The sequence below is a fragment of the Olea europaea genome, chromosome 10 (genome assembly GCF_002742605.1).
Source record: "Olea europaea var. sylvestris chromosome 10, O_europaea_v1, whole genome shotgun sequence".
Classification (NCBI taxonomy): Eukaryota; Viridiplantae; Streptophyta; class Magnoliopsida; order Lamiales; family Oleaceae; genus Olea; species Olea europaea.
This window is the reverse complement of record NC_036246.1, coordinates 23,568,690-23,578,385: the sequence shown is the minus strand read 5'-3', so window position 1 is coordinate 23,578,385 and position 9,696 is coordinate 23,568,690. Positions and strand designations below refer to the sequence as shown.

The 9,696-nt window shown below is 31.3% G+C and overlaps 1 protein-coding gene across 2 annotated transcripts; it reads left to right on the top strand.

Annotated features, from left to right (window-relative positions):
• Window positions 1–328: 328 nt before the first annotated feature.
• On the top strand, window positions 329–2,781 carry LOC111401564 (protein IQ-DOMAIN 14-like). Of its 2 annotated transcripts, none has more exons than XM_023029356.1 (4): window positions 329–519; window positions 1,084–1,511; window positions 1,771–1,977; window positions 2,051–2,781. In XM_023029356.1, the coding sequence occupies exons 2-4, from the start codon at window positions 1,122–1,124 to the stop codon at window positions 2,621–2,623; spliced, it is 1,170 nt and encodes a 389-aa protein (XP_022885124.1). In that variant the 5' UTR covers window positions 329–519; window positions 1,084–1,121; the 3' UTR covers window positions 2,624–2,781. The 2 variants fall into 2 exon arrangements, with proteins under 2 accessions (XP_022885124.1, XP_022885125.1); XM_023029357.1 differs by lacking the exon at window positions 329–519 and adding an exon at window positions 918–982.
• Window positions 2,782–9,696: the final 6,915 nt, after the last annotated feature.

Here is a 9,696-nt window from a genome sequence, read left to right as displayed (position 1 = left end):
CGGTTCGATTTTTTGATTTGATGATTTTTGCTTACACCCTAATCTCTACTTCATTCCACCTGTTGTTAATTAATGTTGTGCCTTTATTTCTGCATATTTTGGAGATCTGCTTACGCATTATCTCATTGGGTGGCACTCTAAATAATTCGCCACCAAAACAAACCTTCTACCACAGAGATTTTCTGCACTAAAAATGGCAGAGATTTCTGAGCAAATTAGCCAAAGTCAATGAAAATCTACTGAGATACGCAAGGCTCTTTCTATAAGCATCTGTTTTGGTTAGTAGAAAGGAGAAACCGTTCAATTTCACTTTTTTCCTTTTGGCGTAAAAAAAAATAAAAAAATCTCATTAGTTCCCAACTCTCTCTCTCTCTAGTCTTTAAAAGCTCGAGGAGAAAAGGCTATGGCAAAAAACTTTTATTGGCTTTGCTGTGTAAAGAAGAAAAAGAGAAACGTTAAAATAGTTGAAAGTTTTTGAAGGAAAAATGATTTCTTGAAAGTGGAGAATTTGAGAAGAAGGTCTGTTCTTGAGTAACTTTCAAGTAACATTTGAGTATTTTCCTTTTCTCTGGGATTATGATTACTGCTTTTCATTCTTCTTGAATTTTGCAATGGCCGCTCTCTTTCTACTCTAGATGTGATCATTACACACTTTTATTCAAACTTTTACACTGATTTTGTCTGTAATTTCTTGTTTTGTTTAGTGGAAGTTTCAATATATATATATATATTTTCAAATTAAACTATTTTTAAATTTGTTTCTTTCTGTGATGTTTTTTTGTCTTGTAATCCAGTTCTTTCACGAGGTAGTGTCAGATTTATTATTATTTTTTTAAAAAAAATAAAAAGGTTTCAAAAAATTTGAAAGGGGAAAAAAAACAGTCTTTATCCTTTCATTATTTTAAGGTTTTATGCCTTTCATAAACCTTTTGCTCCATCCTCTGTCTCTCTCTCTCACTCGTCAGTTCTTTGTTCGGAACATGTAAAGATTCCAAGTGTTTTTTCCCGTTGTATTTTGTACTTTTTCTCCCTGAAAACCTATACTTTTTTACTCATTCTCTCTCATTACCTTTGTAAATTTAGATTGTTGCAGAAATTTTGTGTTCTGAATTCAACAAAAAATGGGAAAAGCTACAAGGTGGTTGAAGGGCTTGCTGGGGATGAAGAAAGACAAGGAAAATTTGGAGAATAATTCAAATTATAGTGAAAAGAAAGAGAAGAGAAGGTGGAGCTTTGTTAAGTCCGGTAAGGATTCCGGCGGTTTGACTCAGATTCAGTTGACTGACGGGGCATGGATGAGATCTTACATTGATGAGACAGAGAAGGAGCGGAACAAACATGCCATTGCGGTGGCTGCTGCCACGGCGGCTGTAGCTGACGCTGCTGTTGCTGCAGCTCAGGCAGCGGTGGCTGTTGTGAGGCTCACCAACCACGGCAGAGGAGGTTTGTTCCATGGTGGCAGAGAAAGGTGGGCCGCCATCAAGATTCAGGCAGTTTTTAAAGGCTTTTTGGTAAGTGAGATTTCAATTTCAGTTTCAATTTCATTATTCACTTCAATTGTGATTTTTTGAATTGAAATTCATTGATGTGTTCATTGATTCGCAATAATATCTTTGTTGATCTGGAATTTGATCAGACAGTATCAACGTTATTACAGTCAATAAATGTATATATTTTCCTAATGAAGGACCCTAATTAATTAGAAATGTAATTGACTATGCGTGTAAGTCGCAATTAGGCTTATCGAATTGTGGGTTTTTCTCCTGCCAGGCCCGAAAAGCTCTACGAGCTCTACGAGGACTCGTAAAATTACAGGCTCTCGTTAGAGGCTTCCTTGTACGAAAGCGTGCTGCTGCGACATTATACAGAATGGAAGCCCTCATTCGAGCACAGACTGCTGCTCGGTACCAAAGGAATCGTCGTTCAATAAGTAACGATTACAGACTCCAACCAGAAATACGCGCTAGGAACTCCATTGTAAGAATTGGTTATTTGGGTATCGAAAGAATTTATCGAATTGAATGAATGCTAACTAACAAGATTGTTGCAGGAAACTAAGAGCGAGTTCCATAGCAAGAGAATATCAGCTTCTTATGACCTTTCCCATAATGCATTTGATGAGAACTCGAAAATAGTTGACGTCGACCCTCACAATCCCGGATCAAGATCAAGGTCTCGCAGAATGAATTCTTGCGTTTCACGGTGCTGCGATGACCAATACTATCAAGGACTTCCATCTCCTCTTCGAGTTCGATTATCAATTCCCGATCATCGTAGCTGCCATCAAGATTTTGACTGGAGCTTCCTGGCTGAAGATTACAAGTTTTCGACGGCACAGAGCACTCCTAGATTCGTGACTTGTGGACGGGCAAGTGGTCCGGTTACACCAACCAAGAGTGTATGTGGGGACGGCTTCTTCAAGCAATACTCCAACTGTCCCAACTATATGTCGAACACTCGTTCATTCAGGGCAAAGTTAAGGTCTCTAAGCGCCCCAAAACAAAGACAGGACTCCGACCCTAAGAAGCGGCTTTCGCTGAATGAAATAATGTCTTCGAGGACTAGCTTTAGTGGTGTTAGAATGCAGAGGGCAAGTTCTCAAGTTCAACAAGATTTTGATTAATTTCTAAGAAATTAGCTTGTTTTGAGTAAAATAGCTTCTCTATGCTTTGCTTTTCTAATGGCTCTCTTGAAATCTGATAGAGTAGAACAGAGTTGCTGTTGTAAATTCCTTCACAGAGTTGTTTTCATCAATGAAATCAAAGCATTTTTTTTTCCTCACTGGATTGTCCGAGTATTTGGATTCTCTTTTTGTTTGTAAAATTTTATAATTGCTTATAAGTTAATCAAACTTATTTTTATTTACATATTTTATAAAACTTACAAATGTTGCTGCTTGAGATAAATGATTTATAAGCACCTAAAGCTTAGTCAAACAAGAACAACTTCATTTGCCTTCATGCCAAGCACTAAGCTCCTGTTTGTCACTCATTATTTGAAAAAATTAAAAGGTTTTGAATAGAATTTTTTGGAGAATATGTGAGTAAAAAGTAAGAAAATTTTATTGGTTTGTGTGTAAAATAATTTATTATGTAAATTTGTGGTGAAAAACGATACTGTAACAAATAATTTAAAATTTTAAAAAATGACAAACAGGCTCTAAATCGTTGAATTTCATAATATGTTTGGTGTTACATTATTCGACTGGTCCTACTCTTCTGTTTCATATGGCTAATTTTGTCACATTGAACTGAGACAGCTTATTTAGGTTGTACATTTTTTACACTTGGGAGGGGCACAATTCTCAATAGTTGATCATTGCCAAGTTTTCCTCCTTATGTAGTGCCTATTTATGCCACTGTACAAGAATATTCTTGCTTTGCCATAGTATGATAACAGCCGTGACTAATTTTCAAATTTTAAAAATCTAAGTGATGCGCCCTTGTTTGAGTCCCTTTTGGTCAAAATACATTTTAGAATAATGTTTTTTTTTAAAATATGTAATTAAAAAGTAAGAAATTTTTTTATGATATAGAGAATGATCTATTTATAATTTTATGCAAAAATCTCTCATTTTTTGTTGTTTCATTATTAATTTTATGTTTAAAGAAGAGGACAAATCTATCTTTTAATGATCAAAATGGATTGAGGGACGAGTTCGTTTCATCATCGAAAGATTGGAAATATAAAATAATATTGTATGTAAGTTGAAAACTTTTCCTTTTATACCCCCATTAATTTTCATTCTATTACATTTTATTTTTCTATCTTCTATTTTAAACCACATAATCTTTTATAAAATAATATTATATGTAAATCGAAAACTTGTCCTTCTTTTTCAATCACTCATTTTTCAAAAAGATTATTCCACCCATTTCCATTTCCACAACATAGGACCAGACAGAGGCATATTATGCTAAGAGAAGATTGAAGATAAATTTATAATAATTTGCAAATATTGGAGACTACAAGTTTCTGTAGCCCACTTTTTGGATACTATTTTTTGTTTAAAAATTAGAAATAGGATTTTGCTGTTTCTCTCGGGATTAGCGTACTTGGCCCTGGATCTAATCCTTGTCATTGTTTTTGTAGTAGAACCCTTAGAAATATATGAATCGAAGAGGAAAATTATATTATAATGTATACTTTTTAAGTCAAATTAAAAGGTAAACGAAAAGAGAAAGTATTGTGATAAAAAATTAAAAAAAGTGACTCAATACATACCAGGGCGAAGGTCGCCTCGTACCTTGGATCTAATCGTTGACCCCTTTTTGCAGCAAAATCCCTAGAAATATAGGAATCAAAGAGGAAAATTATATTATAATGTACACTTTTTAAGTCAAATAAAAAGACAAACGAAAAGAGAGAGTATTGTGATAAAAAAATTTAAGAAAAAAAAAAGTGACTCAATACACACCTTTATTCTTTCTCTTTTCAAAACTATTACTATTTTTTTTTTCCTGAATCACTTATGCCACGTGGCATTTTGTATGATCTTTAAAATTTTAATGAATAATAATGATTAGGGTTTGATTTGATTGATGTATTTAGGGATGTCTTGAAACTTGTGGCCGGCTCATTATCTGCGGGTTACTTGGTAAAAAAACACATTTATGAGGACGTTTTGGTAATTTGCAGCCACAGACACGCATTATCGTCACCTTGTGCATTGCGTCGAGGAGATCGTTTTCATCTTACATGTTTTTGGACAGTAATTTAGATTCTCAAAATTACCCATGTTTTGTTTCCGGAATGACATTATTGTCCTGTATCACAATTATCGAGTTTTCAAATTAAAAAAAAAAATTTATTTGTCTTCTAATTTTATTTTTCTACTAAATTCAGATAACAAAAATGCCCAGTGTACAAAAATTTATTCACAGATATTTTACAAGGCTCCTCACTGTGCAAGGGCCTCACATGTATTAAAAAAAATTACGTGGGCCCCATGTATGTGTGTATTCTGAAAAATGTCTATAAGGCTCCTCTCTGTACGTGAAGCATGGCTGTTCGGATAAATATATATGAACCTATTACCGAAATGAGTACCGCTATCAATATCTAGGCCCTGTTTGTTGGACATTATTTTGAAATGAATTTTGTAAATAATGAATTGTTGGAGAATATATAGTTAAAAAGTAGGAAAAAATTTTAAATTTACATGTAAAATATTTTATTTGAAAAATCTGTGATTCAAGTTTTAGAAAAAAAATGATTTCTGAAATAAAGAGAACCAAACAAGGGCCTAATATGATTAATCCAGCAAATAATAGTATAATACCAATACACGTCCGATATGTTATAAGTAATGAAAGATTATACGAAAAACTCTTTTTTTTTTTATCGACGAATAATTGATTGAATTACAAATGGGGTTGTGTCATAAGTTTCTTCATAAGAGAATGTATCGATCCAATCTAATTTGAATTTTTTGTTTTGAAATATGAAATTGTGATTCTCGATCCAATCTAATTTGAATTTTTTGTTTTGAATATGAAATTGTGATTCATAGCAACACGAGATAAATCCTAGTTTACCCATGAGTCCATGACATATAGGTTTTAGGTGCCTCTCATATTAAAATCATAAAACTTATGAAAACAAAAAATAATAATAACAATACTCTTGCTTTTCTAAAAACCTTGAAAAATGAATTAATTTTACAATGGAAGTTTGAAATCTAAACACCAAATCAAGAAAAAAAAATAAAATATTAACCCTAATAAAGTGGCATGTTGCTTCTAATTCAAACACTACTGTTTGATTAAAGTATTATCATATCTAAATCTCTTGTTCCAAGAATAACATGGAAGGTGATTAGTGATTTGTGGTTGGTTAAGAGGCTAAAGCTCTCGTCATCCAAACCACAATTCAAAGATCATAACAAAAAATAACATTATAAACACTATCTAAAGATCTATGGAGGCTTGTTTAGCAATTAATTAATGCAATAAACAATTTTAGTTAATGCAAATCGAGGGCCTTAAATTTTTTATAATCCTATGTAGTGGTTTGAGGAACCTTGAATTTTGAAAAGGGTTAAGTGATTTACTAATTTATTCTCCGGTTCTGTTCACGAGTTTTTTTTATAGGTAGTATTCAAATTTTACGTGTTTTTATAGACATCTAAAGATGTAGATAACGCTTTTAGGTCTTGTATAAGAACATTTAATAGAAAATTAATTGAAACATTTTAAGTTCAATGTTGGATTAAGGGTGTTAAATCAGGTGAGCCGCTCGATTTGCCTGTTATAGGGCTTGACTAGGTTCGCTTCAAGAAATTTAAGCTCGACTCACCCAATTCATGCTAGCTGCTCGTTAGTGGATGCTTGGTCTGCTAGTGGAACTAGTCGAGTCGACAAGCGACTCGCCCCACTTAACATCCTTAGGTTGGGTTGTACTTTAGCTTCTGCTTCAATTCTTTGTTGTAGTGTGTTTTATTGTGGGATAATTAGGCCCAAAACTTTTAAAAAGAAAATAATTAGAACAATATAGTTAAAGTTATTATATCTTTAATTATGTATTAATTACGCTCTTAATCTGATGAAATTCATCCAAAACAACGGCGGAACCTCTCCAATCTAAATTTTATCACTGCTTCAAATTTTTATTATTAAAAAATTTAATTTGATGATGTATTTTATGTTATGATTATCCATTTTGAGCGATTCAAAAATCTGTTAGAAATTTGCAAAGCGATCATCATAAATATGTAATGGACGATGTTTAAATATTAAAAATTATCTTGCATGAATTATAGAACGCAAAACCATAATTATTAATTTTTCTTTATATTTCTGTTCCTTGTCGATATCAATGTAAAAATTTATTAAGTTTAAACCATGATTGTTGAGTTCATTTCTTGTGCCCATTTTTTGACTTGTTATTATGAATTCGATGTTCATCATTTTTAAATTCGAAATTTGTATTTCAAAGTTTATCGTGAATACTTCGAAAGATAACAAAAATCTCACCGGACAAGTGAAGAAAGTGGACTTTGAATAAGTCAAAAGGGGTAACATAAAAACATGAATTAGAAGAAAAAATAGCTAATTTGTTGTCCTTAAAATTAGTGACGTAGGTATATACTTTGAACTCCAAAACTTCGCCTAATTTAGCTTATGTAAAAAATAAGGACACATCAGTCGTTTAATTGATCGAATTGCAGACAAATGATAACAATGCACTGTTCTTGTAAGAACTTAAAGAAACAATACTTTTTTACAATAATATATGTACTCAAAAGTGATATGATATAATCGAAAAGTGACATGATACTTTTTAACAGTTAAATCCTTCAAAAAAATAAAATTTACTTTCCTAATAGATGAAGACATTAATTTTATTCTTATCTGCAAAAATAATACAAATAAAATAATATGAGATTTTTTTTTTAGATGTCAGAGTATGTCAGTTTTAAATTTCAGTATATTAATTCATATACAAAACAAATAAAGTGTTATATTATGTTAATTTTTAGTGTAAAACAAAATTTGAATTCATATTCATATTTAAAATTTCACAAAGACCTTATATGCATCTCTTTAATTGATCCAAATAGAATTCAAATGAGATAACTAGTTTGCACCTTTCTTTAAAAAAGTGACATAACATGTCATTTCCAGTACGTTAATTCATATGCAAAGACAAATACATTTTTGGCTAAGCTTAATTCATCAAAAGGTGACATAGCATGTTGTGCAATTTTTAATTAAATGTCACACAATTAATTTTAATAGAACAATACATTTTTAGCTAGGCTTTCAATTTAATTATGAGAATTTCTTTTAGATGTTAATGGATAATTAGCAAAAAACATCCCCATCGTTTGTACTTACTATGAAAATGGTCTCTATCGTTTTGAACCTGCTATTTACACCCTAATTTCAAACGTTTCTTGCAGAATTGGTCATTTCCGTCATATTCCGTTAAATCCTTCCGTTAAATATGTGTAATTTGATGTAAAAGGTCCTTATTGTTTGCTGTAATTGCACAAATAGTCCATATCATTTCAATTTTAACATTTGAATATTAAAATAGCCATTTTTTTTGCTTAAAAGGTTCTTGTGTCCATTTTTTCTATTATAACATTATAAAATGACTAATTATCATCATCTAAACAAATATAAAAAAGAAATAATATAAAAAAATTGTATCTAGAGTTTCTGATATTTTTTAAAAATTACAAACAAATCTCACATATAAAAATTTAAAACATCTTAATAAAAAAAAAAATTTAAATTCCCAAATAACCCACCTATCCCTACCCGTACACCTATCCTCCACCACCAAAATAATTAAAAAGAGAATTAAAAGTATGAAAAAAAATGTTTGATGAGGAATAAATACCATTTTGTTTTTATAATTTTTTTTCTATTTTTAATTCTTTTTTTTTTTACTTTTATTATACTGTTAATTATCTCTTTAATTAATTTTGTCGTGGTGGTGGAGTGTAGGGGATGGACGTAGGGTATATGGATTAATTGGGAAGATGAAATGTTTTTTGTTTTATTAGAATGTTTCAATTATTTTCTTGAGACTCGTTTGTACTTTTAAAAAAAAAATTTAGAAACTTTAGATACAATTTCTTTATATTTTTTCTATTTTCTATTTGGTTCTTTAAATATAATGATAAATTAGTCATTTCATAATGTTATAATGAAAAAAATGGACGCAAGGACTTTTTAAGCAAAGAAATGTCGATTTGAATATTCAAATGTCAAAATTAAAATGATAGGGACTATTTGTGTAATTACAACAAACAATAGGGACTTTTACATCAAATTATACATATTTAACGGATGGATTTAACGGAATATGACCAATTCTGCAAGAAATGTTTGAAATGAGGATGTAAATAGCAAGTTCAAAACGATAGGGACCATTTTCTCAATAAGTACAAATGATAGGGGATTTTTTGCTAATTACCCGATATTAATTTATTTTGTATTGTGTTAAATGTGAATTAAGTTAAAAGAAAGTGACCTCATACATGATATTTTAGGATAAAAAGTGGCATACAGTGTCACTTTTTAATTAAAAAGTCTCACATATCTTTACATAGTATTTGTTACTTTCAAAATTTTTTTTTATATGATTTTCAAAAGATCCTTGATTTTAAGGATATTTGGGTAAGTTGCCCTTTTATGTTTGGGTTAGTGTTGTGCTAGGTTTCAAATTCGGTTTGGGTTCAAAGTTGGAATGGGTTTAGTTTAGGCTTGGGTTCATTAATGGGCAAGATTTTTCTATGGGTTTGGGTTTTCTTTGGGCAATGATTGACAGCTGGGCTAGGTTCAACATTAAGTTTGGTTCAAATGGCTGGATTTTAATTGGGATGTGTTCAATGCTGGGCTGGTTTTTTATTTTCAGCTCGTGTACTGTTAGGCAGGATTTTGGTTTGGCATTGGGAATTATTGGGCTGGCTTTGAGTTTGAGTTTGAGTTTGAGTTTGGGTTTGGGTTCAATGAATTTCGATTTGTGTTCAATATTAGGCTGTCTTTTATTTTAGATTTTGATTCAGCATTGGTTTTGGTTTAGCGTTGGGGGTGGGTTTTATATTATGTTTGGTGGCTAAAAGAGTGTTTGGGTTTGGGTTCACTGTTGGGCTAGATTTTTGTTTGGGTTAACTTTTGGGCTGGATTTTAATTTGGTCTTGGGTTTATTTTTGCTATAGGTTTGATTTTTATTTTTGGTTCA

What these genes read in the sequence shown, in the direction of transcription:
- LOC111401564 (XM_023029356.1), top strand. Translation starts at nt 1,122, where the DNA reads ATGGGAAAAGCTACAAGGTGGTTGAAGGGCTTGCTGGGGATGAAGAAA. An exon ending in CAGTTTTTAAAGGCTTTTTG is followed by an intron (nt 1,512 to 1,770) that starts GTAAGTGAGATT and finishes TTCTCCTGCCAG; the next exon opens with GCCCGAAAAGCTCTACGAGC. An exon ending in TACGCGCTAGGAACTCCATT is followed by an intron (nt 1,978 to 2,050) that starts GTAAGAATTGGT and finishes AGATTGTTGCAG; the next exon opens with GAAACTAAGAGCGAGTTCCA.